The sequence below is a fragment of the Macrotis lagotis genome, chromosome 4 (genome assembly GCF_037893015.1).
Source record: "Macrotis lagotis isolate mMagLag1 chromosome 4, bilby.v1.9.chrom.fasta, whole genome shotgun sequence".
In the NCBI taxonomy this organism is placed as follows: Eukaryota; Metazoa; Chordata; class Mammalia; order Peramelemorphia; family Peramelidae; genus Macrotis; species Macrotis lagotis.
In genome coordinates this window covers 132,481,675-132,501,115 of record NC_133661.1, presented here as the reverse complement: position 1 = coordinate 132,501,115, position 19,441 = coordinate 132,481,675, and the positions used below count along the sequence as shown (strand labels likewise).

The 19,441-nt window shown below is 33.7% G+C and overlaps 1 protein-coding gene across 6 annotated transcripts in view; it reads right to left on the bottom strand.

The window, feature by feature from the left end:
- CHD2 (chromodomain helicase DNA binding protein 2) overlaps nucleotides 1–19,441 on the bottom strand; it is a 149,492-nt gene that overhangs the window by 67,631 nt on the left and 62,420 nt on the right. For all 6 annotated transcript variants that reach the window (XM_074234157.1, XM_074234156.1, XM_074234158.1 and 3 more), the window contains 8 exons: nucleotides 19,180–19,405; nucleotides 17,480–17,580; nucleotides 16,440–16,484; nucleotides 16,062–16,237; nucleotides 14,242–14,366; nucleotides 11,054–11,270; nucleotides 6,302–6,391; nucleotides 5,206–5,396 (listed from right to left, as the gene is read on the bottom strand). In XM_074234157.1, coding sequence (XP_074090258.1) covers nucleotides 5,206–5,396; nucleotides 6,302–6,391; nucleotides 11,054–11,270; nucleotides 14,242–14,366; nucleotides 16,062–16,237; nucleotides 16,440–16,484; nucleotides 17,480–17,580; nucleotides 19,180–19,405 — 1,171 coding nt within the window. The remainder of the gene's footprint in view (nucleotides 1–5,205; nucleotides 5,397–6,301; nucleotides 6,392–11,053; nucleotides 11,271–14,241; nucleotides 14,367–16,061; nucleotides 16,238–16,439; nucleotides 16,485–17,479; nucleotides 17,581–19,179; nucleotides 19,406–19,441) is intronic.

Here is a 19,441-nt window from a genome sequence, read left to right as displayed (position 1 = left end):
GACTCCTTACTGTTATTTGTCTCACATATTCAATCATTTATCAAATCTTGATGTTTCAACCTCCACAATATCTCTAACATCCTACTCTTTATCTTGATTCACAAAACTACCACCTTAAACTGGGCCCTCATCATTTCTTGTTTAGATTATTACTATAGTCTTTCAATTGGTTCCATTTCAAGCCTCTCCCAACTCAATCAATCCCCATGCTACTGCCAAAGTAATTTTTCTTAGGCATAGATATGATCACATCACTCTCCTACTCAAAAAGCTCTTATGGCACCCACTATATTATCTTTAAATTAATTGTAAAAGCCTATTTAGACTTGAAAAACCTTTCAAACTCTGTCCCAACCTTTCTTTCTGGCTTCAATGTAAATCTCCCCACCTTTAACTCAGACATCCAGCCAAACCAAACTCTACTGATTATATATAACACTGTATCTCTCAACCCTGTGCCATTTCACTAGCTATATATACCTCAAAGGATTATAATTCTTTCTCATTTCTGTCTCAGAAACTTCTCTTCCTATAAACTAAGCTCAACACATTCTAACATGAAACTTTTCTTTATCTCTTCAAATGTGAATAGCCCTTTCAAATATCCTTGATTTAATTGCTTTTAATTTATTTGGATTTATTCACCCCATACCTTTATTTCCTTGTTGTCTCTCCAATTAGAATGTAAATACCAGGTGAGTAAGGCTTGTTTCATTCATGATATTTTTTTAGCAATCACAGTGAGCACTTTATGGCTTGTTGATTGATCAACTTTGCATTCTTCTATCATAGTGGTGAATATTTTGGTATATATATATATATATATATATATATATAATATATATCCCTATTTTATGCCTCATTTGATATTTATTATCAAACAATCATTTCATTGTTAACTCTCTCAAGGAATCTTGAATGATTTTGATATATGGATGGGAGATACTTTGTTGTAAAACAGACTGTAAGGCAATATTTTATTCTATAAAGTTAAATACTTTTCATAATAAGAAAATAAACTAAATAAGACTTCTATTCTCAACATCATTCAAACACTTTTAAGATAGTAAAGATGTAGATCATTGCTTTACTTCATTTGTCAAATCCTACTTGAAAACTAAATTTCTCAAGTGTGGAAGAAGGATAAGACAGCTTTGCATTCCAGCTCAATACACCCTCTCTCAAAGAGGAGAAGAATCAGTAAATTGCTAACAGGGAATGCTTAAGTGGGGAATATTCTAAAATCATCAAAATGGAAGGGGTAAGGCAGCTAGGTGGCACAGTGGATGGAGCACAGGCCTTGGAGTCAGGAGGAACTGAGTTCAAATACAACCTCAGACATGTAATAATTGCCTGGCTGGGTGAGATTGGGCAAGTCACTTAACCCCATTGCCCTAAATTAAAATTTTTTTTTTAAATTAAAAATAAACAAAACAAAAGAAAGGAGCAGCTAGGTGGCACAGTGGATAGAGCACCATGCCTGGAGTCAGAAGACCCAAGCTCAAATCTAGCCTTAGACGATTAATAATTACCTAACTGGGTGACCCTGGGCAAGCAACTTTAACCCCATTGCCTTGCAAAAATCCAAAGAAAAAATGTCAAAAGAACATTCCATTTATAATCTAGAGTATAAGCAGATAAATGAGATTAAAACATTTTTAAAAATACAACTTCTATAAAATATAAAATATTAATTTTTTTGGCTTTGCTAGACAATGGGGTTGAGGGACTTACCCAAGGTCACACAGCTAGGCAATTATTAAGTGTCTAAGGTCAGATTTGAAATCAGGGCCAGTACTCTATCCACTGTGCATGCACCTAGCTGCCCTGCTGAAACTTTTGGTAAGATACAGAATCCTCTGGAATCCCCCAAAAAGATGATGTTCTAAAATGGTTCAAAGGAAAAATAAAAAATACAAGAAGTCAAGTCAGAAGAGAATAAATGTCAGAATATATGACCTGAACAGCAGAAATAATTAAGATAGGAAAAAATTTAAATCCATGTTGGTAAATCTCTCCAAAGAAAGGAGCAATGGATTCACAAAATATAAATATACCAAAGTGAAGCGCTATCTAAAAAAAGAATCAAAACATAACACAAAAAGAATATAGTCTCTACAAGCAAAAAAAAGAAAATGATTTAAAAGGCAGGCTACTCAAAGACAATCTAAAAATCATAAATATCCTAGAATTTAGAAATTTAAAAACATGAACTCCATAACAAAGTAAATAATAATACATGAAAACTGTCTAGAACTTTTCAATAAAGAATACAAAGCACCAATCAATTTACAAAATTGCCTCCTGAAAAAAAACAGCAAAAAACCAATACTTCCAGTTTTAATACACATGATGGTTAAATTTAATGATTCCAAAGTCAAACAACATCTACAATCACAAAAAAGACCTTCAAATGTAAGACAAAGTAAAGTCAAACAACAGCACTATTCTGTACTCACTAGCAACTTCTTATGCAAATAAAATAATATATTCTTCAAAGCAAAAGTTCAAGATAAAACCCAAAATAACAAACCAAAAAACATGAGACAAATAATCAATGAAAAAAGGATGTCCAATTTAAAAAAAAAAAAGAAATATTAGAGGTACCCCTATCTCCCCCCCAAAAGTAAGACATGAGCAGGATATTCAGCTAACACACACTCCAAATAACATAACAAGAAAGAAAATTAAATATAACTACAAAGGTAAGAACAATTAATCAAAGAAATGGCTCTCTCTCTCTCTCTCTCTCTCTCTCTCTCGAGATTATTCTTTTGAAAGAAAAAAATGATTTAAGGAGTTGAAAAAGAGACAAGAACATTTTTAAAAAATTAAGTACATGGGCACAGTGGATTGAGCACCAGCCCTGGAGTCAGGAGGACCTGAGTTCAAATCCGAGTTCAGACACTTAATAATTATTCAGCTGTTTGAACTTGGGCAAGTCATTTAACCCCACTACCTTGCCAAAAAAAAAAAAAATTAAGTACACAAGAAGATAAAGAAAATAATGATAAAGGTAGAATTTAAAGATTTTATATAGATCAGAAGCAACTAAGTAGAAATAAAGAAGGCTAGACCTGGATTCAGGAAAACCTGAGTTCAAATCCAGCCTCAAACATTAGTTAGCTATGTAACCCTAGACATGTCACTTAACTTTTGTTTCAATTTCCTCTACAGTAAAATAGGGATAAGAGCTGTTGTGAGGATCAAATAAGGTAATATTCATAAAGCATTCTGGAAACTTTAAAGCGCTATGTATGTAAATGCTAGCTATTACTACTAGATAGGAAAACAGTCATAAGTTGGGAACTGATGTTCTCAGTCACTCTTTTTGTTTGGCAATCCATTGACTGAGACTTTCTCCATACTTTTATATCTTCCCTTCTTTAGATACCTTTTATATAGGTCCCTAAATAACCTCACAATTATATCTTCCAGCACACTTTTCCTCTATCTATACTCAATCCAATCGAACTGCTTTCCCCATCGTGGTTCTCTTTAATGCCATTTCTATTTCTGTCAGTCCCTTGAAAACTGTTCTGATTCAGAATCAAAGCAGAGACACCTAAATATGAAATGTGTAAAGAGACAAGTTAACAAAAAGACCGAAAAAACTGATCTACAAACAAAAGAAAGAAAACTACCAACCAAACCTTGTTTTATGGGAAATACAGAATGAGGTCAATTAAAATTTGCTTCCAGGCATTCTTTATTACTTTTTAAATATTTAAAAAACAGATTACAAGATTTTTCGAAAGTGACTATCATGTCTTATACCTATGTAATTATGATCAAACTTCCCTGAAGACAATAAATTCTTACTAAATGAATGCTAGCTTAATGACTAAAAAAAAAAAAGAACATAATTCTAAGTTACAACTATACTAAAGTTCTCTGTCTCACTACAGATCCTGTTTCATCTAGCCATAGAGTTCTTTAAGTATTAACTTGGGAATACACACACACACACACACACACACACACACACACACAGACATAATACTCATTAAGGAGACTATAAAACAATTGCTTCCAGATAACAAATTTACTATACTTATACAAGTCTTGAATCTTTGAATTCCCCTCAAAATGCTACTATTTTACTAAAACTAATATCTGGTCTAATTTAACAAATACCCTATTTCCAACATGGCTCACAAAAACTTAAGTTTAAAGTGTTTCAACTTCAACAACTTCATGAAAAATAAGACTGCATTCTACATTAAATATTCATTTTTACTTCGTTTGTTAATGTTTATGTACATGAATGAATATACATATACACACATATACACCTTTATATAAGAGGCAGGGTTATGTATGTATATATGTATGAACCTTATATGTGTGTGACACACATATTAGCACATGAAAAGTTAGGATGAAAAGATTTACTACAAGTATAATTTGCATTATATTAATCAAGCCACATAACTTTTAATTCTCACATAGACAAATTAACTTTTCAAATAAAAAAATGCTGCTGTCACAGTTGTCATTTCATACATTCAAGAATTCAAAAGAGAAAATTAGAATTAATTTAATTCAAATTATCAACATTACAGGAAAATCAGGGAGGTTAGGGAAGTAAAAAATTCAAAAAACATGTTCTTAAGACTTACATCAGTAAGTGGTAATACTTTGGTCTGGATGACACACAGCATACACTGGAAAACCAGTCATCTTTGGGTGGAACATGGCAGATACTTAATAGTATCAGAGCAAAACTTTGAATTGTTTTAGAATGCAGTTGCAGACCCTTGTGCAGATACTTTTAACAGAGGCACCTTGGTAATTATTGCTTTGCCTTTATGAGTTGTGTCTGAATTCAATATAAAAGTATCTTTCAAAATTTCATTTATTTTGAATAATTTTTTCAATCTTCAGACTATCTATTATAGTACTTCAGAGACTGACCTCACTATTATTTGCCACATTTCACATCTATTTGCCTTCATAAATTGATCGCTTTAAAATTTCTGACAGACAAGATATATGGCTTCCAAAAATTCTGACCCCTAACCCTTTTTTAATACCAAATGATTTGGTACTACTGTTTTTAAATTTGCTTTACCAAAAATCATGTACAACCTCCACTTTCCCCCGATCATGCCATTTATTTCCTGGTTTGGTGACAAAAGATTTAGTATCATTTGGCATTTTAAACATTCTAGTATCTTTTGAAATACACAGGAAAGAGCTTACTTCTCTGGCATAATAAAGTGCAGCAAGGACCAGAGCTCTTTGAGGGAATTCTGAAGAGGGGTCCCAGTAATCAGGAGCCTATGGTTGGACTTGAAATCAATCAGAGTTTTATACAATAAAGAGTCATCATTCTTCAACCGATGGGCTTCATCCACTCCCAGAAAGGCCCAGTTAATACTGCCCAGCACAGTCTAAAGTAAAAACAAAACAAAACGAGCCACCAAGTCAGATGGGCAAGTGATTTCAAGAGTTAATCATCTCCATGCAAACATCATTACAAATATAAATATGGAAAATATTCCACATTGTCTTAGATATATATATATTTATATATAAAATCACTTGTAGTATTAGATGCTTAGACTGGGGGCATGCTCTAGTCAAAAATGAACTAGAATCATAATATACTGTAGTGTATCCCCAATGTAAGATCAAATAAAAAAGAGGTTCTGGGGAAAAATGTTTTATACTCTTTTTTTTTTATTATACACCATTCTTCTCTTGACTAGGCTCTATCACAATACTGGGATTTGAGGAACACTCATAGACTACAGATAGTATCAACCTAAAAACTCTTCCTTCAGCACTAATCTGCCTAGAACTAAAAATTTCTTTCTTTGAAAGGAGTAGTTTGATTCTTATAAATACCATCTTCAAAGCAAGTTTTATAGTCTTCATTTTGTTTTGTGTCAAAGTTATTTTCTTGTAGAGAGCAAAAAAAAAAAATTCCTCTTTTAGAAAATAATGTGATAATTAAAACAACAATCATTACCAACCATTAGCTTAGGAACAGGAGAGTTGGATTTGATTCCTGAAACTATCACTGGCTAGTGTTACCCCAGCAAAGACCCTTGACTTCTTTGGGCCCAGATATCCTCTTCTGAAATGTGAGGGAGTTGGACCAAGTTACTCCTAAGAGTCCCTGCTAGCATTTGATTTCTTCATCTAACCATGTTCCTAAAATACTCCACCCCCATAAAAGTCATAAGCAAATATGAGAATATTGATTATTATGAGAAAAAGGAAACACACAGGCCCCTACAACTTGGACAAATCATAAATAATGTTCATCAAGTTCGAACCATGCCTTACATACCTTATCTTTTAGGAGGATCTCATATGTTGTTATGAGTGCATTAAACTTTAGCCTCTTGGTTTGAGAATGGATCCATTCATACTCCCTTATCTATAAAAGAAATCAGAAATTGAAATCCAAGTACTACTCAATTGTCTATCAGCCAAATAACAGACACTGATTCTGGTTATGGTCCTTGATCTTGGCCTCCATTTCTCAGTCAAATTTCTAATAAAATCTGTCTAGCTGTCTATAACTGTAGCTTTACTTCTCTCATTTATTTCTCTACCTCTTGTTTCCTATCTCATAATGCAATGAAGTACCCCAAGTTGGGAGGGGGAGTGCCATGGAGAAGAGAGAGAGAGAGAGAGAGAGAGAGAGAGAGAGAGAGAGAACACACAAACAACTCTCTAACACCATGCTCCCATGAAGTAGATACCCAGAACCCTATGCCCAAGAGACTCTGCAAAGAGCAGCATCTCTTAAACAGTCAGCTGGCTTCCAATCTATTCCTGTCACCACCATGAAAGGGAACAATCCTAATGGCCTCAGAAGCTGCCCTTTTTTAATTCATTCATCACTTAATTGATTTTTTCCTCTTTTCAAGTTACCAATTTTCTAAATCCATGAACTTTTCTCAAATTTCATTCTTCTTGACCTCTACAACATTTGACACTATTGAACACATAATCCTCTGGCATTTTTTGATATTGTTCTCTCAATAAAGGAGCTAGATGAGCTGACCTCTAAGATCCCTTCTAATTCTAAACCTACAATCTTATGATTCTCCTACCTGACTAACCACTTCTTCTCAGACTCTTTTGCTAGATTATCAGCCATACCATGCTCTTATCTGTGAGTGTCCCTAAGGCTTCATCCTAGGCCCCTTCTACTATCTCCATAGTCTCACTTTGCGATCTCATCAGGTCTTAGGGTTTAGATTATTAACTGCATGAAGATGGTTTCTAGATTTATATAGTCAGCCCAGTCTCTTTCCTAAACTCTAGTACTACATCATCAATTGCCCATCAATTCCCCAAGCATCTCAAACTCAACATAACCAAATGAGAACTCAGTATCTTCACCTTCCAACCCCCAGCTTTTTTCCCAAATTTCCCAATTACTGTCCTTCCAATCATCCAGGCTCACAACCATTAATTCCTCACTCTCACTAACCCCATAATCATCAGTTACCTTATCATCTCCTTTATGCCTCCATAGCATCTCTTGCATTTGTCACTTCTTTCTATCCATATAGCTAGGACCTTAGCTCAGGTCTATGTTACCTCTTGCCTAGCCTATTAAAATAGTCTTCTTATTGGTCTCCCTGCTTCAAGTCTTTCCCTACTTTAATCCATCTTCTATATAGCTTTCAGAGTGATTTTCCTCAGCTGTCAGAGTGATTTTCCTCAGCTGTAGGTCTCTTCTCTGACTCTAGGCGCTCCCTATTACACCTAGAATCAAACAATTTCCTGCTTGGCATTTAAAGAATTTCACATTCTGGCCCAAATGTAACTTCAGAGCACATTATGTCTCTCTCACTTAAGTTAGTCACACTGACCATATCTCTGCACCATCTCTAGGCCTTTGCACTAACTATCCCCCACAACTGGAATGCACTACATTTTCCCCCTCTTAAGATATCCTAGTTTCTTGCAATACTCAGCTCAAGAGTAGACATTTGCTTAGGCCTTTCTTGAAGCTCTACAATAATAATGTTTTCTCCAACAAAATAAATTTACAATTATTTTTCTTATGTCTAAATATATACATATTGTCTTTCGCATTTATTTCTGAACTTAAGATGAAGTAGGCACTTTGCTTAGTGCTGGGGATTAAAAATATAAGAAATGGTTTCCAGAGGAAAAAATAATCTCTAAGACTATAGGATTTGGAGTTGGAAGGAAACTTCAAAATCATAAAAATCCCATCCTTTAATTTTAGATAGTAGATAGAATGCTGGTCATGCAATCAGAAATAGTCAAGTCCAAATCCTACTTCAGACAATTTCCAGCTATGTGACTGACCCAGGGCAAGCACTAAACCTCTGTCTACCTCATTTCCTCATTTAAAAAAAATGGGAATAATTACATCCTTTCTTCCAAGAATTGTTGTGAAAATCAAATGAAGTAATATTTGAAAAGTACTTTATATAATCTTAAAGTTTTATATAAATGTTAGTTTTTTTTTAAAAATTGTCTTTGTTATTAAAGTTGAGATCCAGAAAGAGGAGGCTGTTGGCCCAAAGTCATGGCAGTGATGAGAGAAAATACATCAAGAAAAATATTTTTATTTCTTCAGACCAGAGATTTCATTAGTGTAAGGAATTACAAGTGAGGAAACTCTCTCTACAAACAGAGATCTGTACCTTCTTTTCAACTCAATTTTAGAGAGTACTCTGATGCACAAAGTGACTAAGTGTCTTGGCATGGTTTACAAAACCACTGTGTGTCAGAGGCAGGACCTGAAGCTGTATCTTCCTGACTCTGAGGCTGGCTTTCTATCCACACTGCCATGCTGAATCTCCAAAATTAATTCATTTCAAAGGATAAAGCAAATAAAATTGGCTAGTATCAGATAGGGCCCTCTTTATTTTGATGGAAGAGAGGAATAATTGGCATAGGGGAGAAAGGAAAGCTAAAATTCATGCATATAACATTTTGATAATATAATAATTTTGCTTAGATTTGCTTAGATTTCACTCTTTTTACCTTTAACTACAAGAGGATAGGTAGATATTATGGGGTTGTACTGTGTACTTATCCCAAAGATATGTGACTTCACTGGTATAGTCCCTCTCAATATATATAGCAACCTCTCTATGATCAGAAATGATTTTTTTAAAGCATTTTTTTATGACAGACTGCTTCTTCTGTCTGAGCAGTTGATGAAGCCTATAGATCCCATCTCAGGATGTGTTTAAATGTATAAGATAAAATACACAGGTTTACAAAGAAAACAATTTATTTTGAAATACAATTATCAACAATCTTTAAAAAAATGTTCATAAACCCCAAGTTAAGAATCATGATTTCAAAGTTTTGCTTAAGGCAAGAAACCAATCACTCTGAACTCAACCTGATGATGATTCTCCAAACCTAACTAAGCTAATCCTTAGAAAAAAGATATTCAGTGTATCACCACCTTAGAAAACTAGTCATGCCCATAACACAAGGCAGCCAAGGACAACTTTACTAAAAGGAACTTTAATGTGTTTGCTATGAAAAGCACATGAGTATAGCTGTAATGGGAATGATAGAATTGAATTATATGACAAGCCAACACTGATCTGAACCATTCAAGAAGTTTATGCTGGGGAATGGGTTTTGTATTTGTTTAGTTTTAAAAACTATATTTCATTTTCTGTGGATTCTTTCATTTAGATACTGTGATATCAATTCAAAAACTAACGCACAAAAGGTGGTAATACCTGCTATAGATCCTTAGGTGATTTGTTTTAAGGAAAAGATAAGAATAATTTAAATTAATATATCAAATATTTATAGCCTCCTCAAAGTTGAGTCAAACCAATGTCCTTATATACTACAACATTTCTAGGTCTTGGTACTGGCTGTCCCCCTTGCCTGGAATATATTCTTTCATCACCTACATCTCTTAAATCTTAAAATCCTCAGTTTTCTTCAAGACTAAAGTTCAGGTTAAAACCTTTAGTTTTACTTGATGCTACCTAGTGGCAGCATTTGAGTATCTCAAGTGCTTAATATTCAAATTTAGCTCTCAATTTTAAATGTCCCCTACACTAGTAGTAATTTGGGGAAAAGGAAGCAAATCAAACTTCAGGCACAATCACTATTATAAATTCTCAGAGTATTAGAACAAGAAGGTATCTTCTTATCCAACTTTTTCTTTTTGAAGAAAATTAAAAGGAATCCCAAGCAAGATAAACTAGCTTGTCTAAGATCACAAAGTCAGTCAGTAGAGTAGTTGGTGACAAAATTCCTTTCTCTAAACTCTATCCCTCATTCCACTATCTGCTGATTTTCTTGGTGCCTATAATTATTTCTGACTTAGCAAAATTTATTATCTAATCCAAAAATCATTTATTACATGCCTGCTGGGTGAGGAACTATGTTAGGCTAAAATATAAATATAAAATTAAAAAGCATTCCATCTATGCTCTCAGACATATCTATTGGAAAAGGGGGAGAGAATAACATGTAACCAAATTTATTATCTATGAAAAGATTCCTTTCATTATCATATGTAGCTCACCTTCATTTAGCGAACCTTTCACACCTTTTTGGCCCTGGGCACAGAACTCTAGTTTTAAAGAGATCTGGTAAGATCTTGTGTTTATAACTATTTTCTTATATCTCTGCCTAAAAAGATAATATGAATTAACTATTAGATTTTCAACTCTATTTTATAATTTTTATAATTTTCAAAGAAATTTAGGACAAAATTCTTGGAATGAAGTGGTCCCATATGAGATTTATTTTGTATCTATACTTATAAGACAGAGAGATGAAAATATCTCATGCAGGAGCTGTCATTTAAAAGAGTAATATTCATGATGAAAGGAACACTTTACATCTGATGGAGTAATGACTGGTAAATGTTTTTAGTCAATATCATACAACTGTTTTTCCTTAAATTGAATAAATGTCTTTAAAGTTTATCTTTTTATTTGTGATACATAAAAGCAATAAGGCTAATAAAACAGAACTTCCTATAGTATTGATAGCTTTAATGGAATTGCTATAAAACATGAATGATGGCACATATGTTCTAGTTCTCTTTTTGTTTACATACCGTATTTCTGCTCATCAGATCTCCTATGTAAACCACTACATTAATCTCTGGTGCCCAAATTTCAAATTCCCTCTGCCATGAAGTGAGAGTAGATAAAGGCACCACTACAAGAAAGGGGCCATACAGTTGGTGTTGATGGAACAAATAGGAGAGGAATGATATGGTCTGGATGGTTTTTCCTAGGCCCATTTCATCAGCAAGAATCACACTGTTACTCCTGGAAAAAAAAAATCATAATTCATCCATTCAATTTAATGAAAACCAAAATATGTAAAAAAGCCCAACTCTGCCAATGAATCATCTTAATGAGTCATTGCATGAATAGAGTGTCCAGTTGTGCACTTCAATTTACTCAATATAATAATATAATTACTCTAAGTAAGCAGGCATGTGCTAAATACTGGTGATGCAAAGAAAGATATAATTCATATCCTTAAAAAGCTCACATTCTCACAAGAGAAACAAACAAAAATAGCCAGATACATGCAAGATATACACAGGAAAGATGGAAAGTAATCTCAAAAGGGAAAGCACTAATAATTGAGGGGATCATATAAGTATTTTTCTAATACTTTTTGAAAAAATTCATTTACAATGCCTTAGTGTCATCATTACAGTAGGTATTCAACTTACTACAAGATGAATAAGCAGAGGTGATACTTATAACCTCATTCATCAAAAAAGGGACAGATACATGCATACAATCACACCTACATATCCCATAGACATGAATACATTTATATATGTCAAAATAATGCTTGCTTCAGTCAAATATCTTTGGGATTTCTCTACTACAAGCCTGATCTTTATTCCAATATCTGGACTTTTCCTAAAATGAGAAATGACAATTGAACATATTCATGATCAGAACTGAATCGCTAAGAGACAAAGACTTTACTGATTGTATCCACATCTATGCATACATCTGATATCTAATCCTTAAACTAAAATGGTCTATTATATGTTCTTTCTGAAATAAGTGGAATTGTGACAAAGTCCCAGAATATTCAGGCAATGACCCAGAAGAAGGTAAGAAAAAGGTTCAAAGTTCATAAGCAAACAAATTAAAAACAGAAAGTATTCAAGTTAACCTATTCACTTTTAGAGTTTGAAACAGGAAACAAAATAACTAAAAATAACTGAACACTTGAGGTCCATACTGTGGGGAAAGAAGGGAAGAGAATCAGCATGTCTGTGGACCTGCTCTGGGTCAGACATAATGTGATCTCATTTTATAGTGAGCTAGGGAAAGAAGGCATAGATAATGAGAAAAGAAGGCCTCCAGAATGAACAGATGTGTGCTTAGTTTAGGTATTTTTAAAAGTCCCAGATTTAAGTTCATTCTCCTTTTCCCAAAATAATTTATTTTAAGGAAGAAATTCTTTTTTCTCTTATATGATTTCCTTCTTCAGTATGCCTTTTAGTGAAAGGTGAGAACATGAGCAGAGATGAACTGACCCTGTGATTTTGTGAGATGGCTATTCAGTTTAATGTTATTATATGTTTTGGACCTGTAATGATCTGTCTTTCCCTTCTGGCAAATTGTGAAGCAAGCATGAGATGAGGCAACTGCTCTCACTAGCAGTTATTCCCTAGAACTAAAAGTAGGTGAAGTTATTATCATTCTGGGCAGATACTCAATGGTTCAGAACAGAACATACAAAGTTCTTCAAGATGTCTTACTTATGTATAAGATTAGACTGTGTCATGACAGAGTCTACCAGTTATGCAGTATCATAATTCTTTTAGTGAATGGTGACTACAAAGTCACTAGAATGGAAAACATCACTGCTTCAGACATAATCCTTTTTAGCACTTAAAACTTTTGTCTGCTTTTATACCTAGAGCAAAAGTTCATTTTTTAAATTAGTATTTTACAATAAATTTCTACAGGGGAAAGGAGGATGAATGAGTTACAGAATGGCAAAAGCTGGTAGGGACCTCAGAGATAATCTAGTGAAATTCCCTCAGGCACAAAGCACTTGAGGAACTTGCTCAAATTCCAGAGGCTGCTTAGTTGAAGCAAAGTCTTCACTGCTTCTACTAAGTCCTTATTTGACTCTGAGCAACTAAAGCCTCAGGGGAAAAACCCTTAAGAATAAGAACAGCTGGGTGATTGTTGGGTGTCTGAGGCCAGATTTGGACCTGGGTGCTCCTAACTCTGGACACTGCGTCACCTGGCCACCCCTTGTTGTTTATTGTTGTTGTTGTTATCATTTTTATTTTATTTGGGGGGTTTTGGGGAGGGGGGTTCAGGGCAGTGGAATTGGGGTAGCTTGCCTGGGGTTGCATAGCTGGGTGATTGCTGGGTGTCTGGGACCAGATTTGGGCTCAAGTGCTCCTGACTCTAGGGTTGGTGCTCCATCCAATGTGCCACTTAGCTGCCCCTATTATTATTATTTTTTAATTTTAATTTTAATTTTTTTCCTCTTTACTTTATTGCTCATGAGGGTCTATTTTTTTGGGGGAGGGGGTATTTTGTTTACTCTTAAACAAGAATATTTCAATAATGTATTAAAAAATCATTTATACAAAAATAAAATAAATATAAATAAGTATTCAAATAAAGAAAGAAATAAGAAAATTAGGGGCAGCTAGGTGGCGCAATGGCCCTGGAGTCAGGAGTTCAAATCTAGACCTAGTTGTGTGACCTTGGGCAAGTCACTTAACCCCATTACCTTAAATTTTAAAAAATTTTTAAAAGAGAATAAGAAAATTAGTCAGAAGGCACAACTGATCTTAATAAATCTCTGAAAAATCTGCTCTGAATGGGAAAGTCAAAGCATCTCCACAAGTAGCAAATTATACTATAGTATACAGCACAAGCAACAGTGTTCCCCCATCATAGAGGAAATGAAGATCAAAAGAATATTCCATCTTTCAAAAATATAAGTTTCTACTGAAGACTAAATAAATGAATTAAATACTGCTCAGAAATACATAATAACATAGAACTTTTTCCTTAAGCAACTTAAAACAGGAGAAAAAAGAGAAAATTAACCAGCTACTTCCTTCTTCATATTAAAAGGGGCAGAACTAAATAGTCTCCCTTCAACTAGAAGTTTTCTTTCCATTATAACTTTCTGCCTTTGTAAAAATAAACTATTATTTGGTACTTCAAGAAAGCCTAACAATGAAGAATAGAAAAGAATGGATAAAGAGAATACTTGTGTTTATCTGCTACTTACTTGCACCAGGAGTGAGCAAGCCAATTAAGGCCTTCTAACTGATAATCTCGGAGCTCCAGGTTCTCTCCACCTATGTATGCAGGTTGTTTTTTTAAAGCAACAAACCTTGGTCTCTGCTTCAGGACCTATAAAGGCATAATTTTCAGAATATTCTAGAATAAAAGTGATCTGAATGTGAAAAAAATACCTCCTAAGATTTTGCTCATATGTTAATTATAAAATTACAAATGCTATATGGAGGAATGAAATATGAATTTCATCAGAAATAAGATTTTTTTTCATCATCATCAAGTATTTACCCAAAGCCTTAAAATTAAAAAAATAACAAATCATCAAGAAATAAGGTAAAAGTCAAAAATTCAGATATTATGTGCATATTACTTAACACCCCAAATCTTATGATGTAAAAGTATGTCCCTTTATACTAGGGATGGGAACGTTCTGCCCACAGGCCATTTAAGGCCCATATCACCTAGCCCAGCATAATTGCATTTATAAAAAAGACAACAGAATCTTGTCATAAGACTGTTCACTTAAGATAATATAGTAAGAATTCATCTTTTAATCTATTCAAATAATGTAGTCATTGAAATACCAAAAAGAATCTCGCTGTAAGCTGTAACAAGGTGATTTCACTTGTAAGGGCAAGATTTTTATGTATCACATTACTTTACCACTTCCTGAGGAGTAAGGAACGGAGTCCTATCTTTTTCCCACTCTTAAAGCAACTAGAATAAAATATCCTCACAATTTCACCTTTGCCTGCTCCACTCATTCCCACTTCTACTTTTCGACCCAGATTTTAGAAATAACTTCCTAACTGTTCAGCCTTTTTGCAGAGAACTTCCCTTCTCTAATCCATCCTCATCATCACCAGATAAATTTGTCACTACTTTCATACTATTTCATTGCTAAGACAACTTCCATGGTTCCTCAGTGCTCCCAAGATAAAAGTTCTATTTTCTTACCCTAGCATACAAGTCCCTGGTAATACTAACATAATTGAATTTTCCATTTTTATCTCCTCTTTCCCTAAAGGTCTCTCAGTTCTAACTGAATTGTTATGCACAGTCTTATTTGCCTTTTTAAAACTGCTCTTAGCTAGAAAGCCTTGCCTCTTATTCTTCACTTTATCAAATCCAATTTATCCTTCCACTTAAGACCCACTTATTTCCAATCATCCCAGTGCACATTAATCTTCTTCCCTCTTGCCAACTCTTAATAGTACTTATTACCCTTACTCCTCATTTGGCACACTATCATATACTACTTAGTTCTATTACTTAACTTTTTGTTTATTTATATAGGGTATCACTCTCAAATAGAGTATATAACTGAGGGGAGAGACTATATCTTCTAATATTTCTTTTAATAATAACAAAACCTGTTCAGACACCATAGGTAATTTTTCAGCAAATATGATAACACTGCAACTGGAAAAAACTTAAAAGCTAGAGAAATAATTTTAAAGCATTGTCACTTAAAATTCATTGACTCCCATCATTTTTTTTACTTTTAAGAAGTTAATTTTTTATTGTCTTTTTCCATAGTTGTTATATTCCTATTATATTAACATTCTAGAGAATAAAACATAATTCTGTAAATTAAATTTTATTTTCCTCCTAATCCTCTCTATTATTTTCACACCCCTAAATTCTTCTCATTGTAGAATGAGTTCATTTTTTACTTATCTTACAACAACAGTTCAACATTTTCCCCAACAAAGTTCATCCCATCTGACCTAACCAACCTTCATTTGGCTCATTTCTACCAAGAATACATATATTCTAAGAAAAAAAGAAAATGCAATAGTTGCCTACCTTGCAGTCTCTTGTGGGAATGGTTTTTGAGTTGTTCCTATTGTGGAAGCTGTCAATACAGCTTCGAAATTTCTTCCCAATCAGAGCTTCATCTTCCCAACTACATTCTGCATATGGCAGTCCCATCCATTTGCATAGATATTCAGGTTCATTTGACGATGATTTCCGACTGTGAGCTATTTCACACATAAAAACCTATGAGTTAACTATCAGTTAAGGGGGAAAATATTGTACTCTTCAGTTCATATAAAATTAAAAGAAATCTTAATTACATTCTAACATGTAACATACTAGCAACATAATTATAAAGTGCTTCACAAAACAAAAAGTTACTCCTCATAAGTTTTAGGCACGATAGAAACAAGAACATTGACTCACCTGGAAATTCTATATGACTAGATGCTGACTTATTGGTCTTCACAGCTAGATAAGCCAAGAATAAAAAAAAAAGCATTAACATCTTTCCAGGAAAAAGTTAAATGACATGCTAGAGGTAATAGAATAATTAAAAATATTCTATTTTTAAAATGTAATCCTGCTATAAATGTAAACACTGCTATAAAAGAATTATTACATTCTTTTAGACTATAAGGGCATCAGCTATCTAATTTTTTGTATCTACATCCCTAGTTATATAACTTGGGCATTTAAGGAAAACTAGTTCATTGACAGGGGTCTATGATACAGAAAAGTAAATAACTCCCACAAGAGGTGACAAATAAAAGAAGCAATTACTGGCTAAGGGCAACTTGGGCCTATATAGGCTTAAGTAATAGCAAAATAACGATTTTTAACCATTTAAAATTCTTCCAGTTTGGATTTTCTACTAAGCTTTGGTCCTTCAAATGACAAAGGAAACAGACACACACCCCCAACCCCCACCATTACTTACACACACACACACACACACACACACACACACACTTTAATTTCAGAGTTACCATGTCTTAGATATGCACCATGTATAATTAGTTTAGAATTATCATACAACTGAAATTTTTTCCTGAATAAATTTTCAAAAGTTGAAAATGAAGTCAGAGAGGATCCTGAATAGTTGAGAACAGTGTAAAAATCTATCCAATCAATAGTGAATGTTAAACCACATTCTTACGTGATTCTGTTTTTATGCAATTAAAAAAACATAATGCATATGAACAAATTAGAGTACACCTAAAACGATTTCAAAAGGAGAGTATATAATGCCAATCTGCCAAACTATACTCCACGGTTGTTCTAAGGGAAGTACTTTTTAGGTCATAAAATGCTAGAGAAAAACTGCTACTGATGAAAAATAATCACAAATAGAGATATGTGTTTGGGTCTTGTGGTTTCCTGTTTCACATTACTGGCTTTGCAGATGCAGACACTGCTCTTGGGCCCATCCTTAATGTCTTTTCTAGAAACTTCACTGTACTTACCTATCACTCTCTCTACTATCTGATACTGTTTATTCAGCTCAGAGGCTAACTCTTGCTGGCAATTGAAGTACTCCACATCTTCTGGAGAAACCTTCCCTAACCTAGATGTTAGGAAAATGGAAAGAAAAAATTAAATAGCAATTGCATTTGTGTGAATCTTACACATACCACATCATTTATGAGACCCATATAGCAACATGTTACAGTGTTTCAGTTTTTGAAGAATAAACAATATCTATTATCATAAATATAGAAGTCATAGGATGTATAGTTGATGGGGGCCTAAGAGAATATCTAATCCAATCCCCTCATTTTTACAAAGGAGTTTAGTTTATAACTTGCCTGTGAGCTCATAGATAATAAATAGTAGAAATAATTTATTCTGTATCCTCTGACTCCAAGAATAAATAGAAATACTCTTTGTTATCATGCCACACTGATGTCTAAGCCATAATATATATATATATATATATATATATATATATAAAATCTGTCCACAATTTGACTTGAAAACAAAGGTATCTGATAGCCTAGAAAATTTTTCCTTACAGAAACAAAAAATCTTTTGTGAAACACTACAGGTTTCATCACAATTGGCTACTTCATTGAAGTTGGCTGTTCACAGAAAAAAATCTGAAGGTGCTATATTCAGTAAATCTGAATAACTACAAATATGCTTCCCCTAAATGAAAAGCAAATCAGCTTGGAAAGAAAGACAAATATTCCTATAGAATATATGTGCTTTAAAAATGCATGAAATTATATAGGATAATTGTCAAAAATTAATGGTGAGCTACAGGAATGAATACCTTCCCCTACTCTTTCCCCATTTACCCCTATACTACAACAACAGCACAATAAAATACTGGGAAATTAGAGGATACTTTGCTCCTAAGGAATCTCAAGTGCTTCAGCATCCACCAAACAGACCAAAAGGATATATACTATCCTATTTTGTAAAGAAACAAAGATAGGGTGTCTCTCCCTGTGGCATAAATAGTACAGAGAATTCCTATATAATGAAAATTCAATTAACTAATGCAGGACAGGACTTAGTCTGAAACTCAATCTTAAAGAGTTGCCCAGCCTTTTTGTGTCACAATCAAAACTTAAACTTAGGTCTCCAAAATCTATCCGCTACATCAAGCAGTTCTCATGCCCAACATAATGCTGTATTACTAGATTAAAAAGTCACTGAAAATTCACTTTAGTAGAGATAATTTATAAAATTTTTTCAATGTTCTAGATAACTTATTATTCAGGTCTATGCAGAGGTTACAGTTCTCTATTCTCATGTATATAGATTATAAAGTCAATTAAACAAAGTTAATAAAAAGGACTACTGCATTTTCATGATACTCTGTTTTCTTAGGAAAGGAAGTAGCAGCTAACCCACAGGTTCCATAAACTGTTCACTTCACAACCTATTGATTATCCAAAACCATTAGTTTGTGTGACCTCTGCAGTTCTATAAAATGATAAATATCAGACTATTGCTAGAAAAGAGTTAATATGGGTCACATCTCCAAATGGAAATGCATCTATAACTGGCCCCATGTTAGGAAAAAGACAATACTTCAGTTCCTAAAAACTTGCAAGCTCTTGCTCTCTAAATAAAAAAAAAATTCTCCCCAACGCAAGACTTTTCCAACCGAAGACTACATAAAATTTATTTCTCTATTCCATGAAGCAAACCATACCATTGTTTGATTTCATCTTCTTTTTTCTTAAAGTTTTCCAACTTTTTCATTCCCTTCACTTTCTGTTGTTGTAGCGATTCCTCACTTTCCCATGTGCTATGAATATAGGACCAGCCTTTCCATTTAATTAGGTATTGAACTTCTCCCTCATCCTTTTCAGGGTCAAAGTCAGCAGTAGGGTTGCCATTAGCTTCAGTTGCATAAACCGTAGTGGAAGCTCCAGTGGCTATAAGAAAAGTTTCATTAAAAATTTCACTGTAGT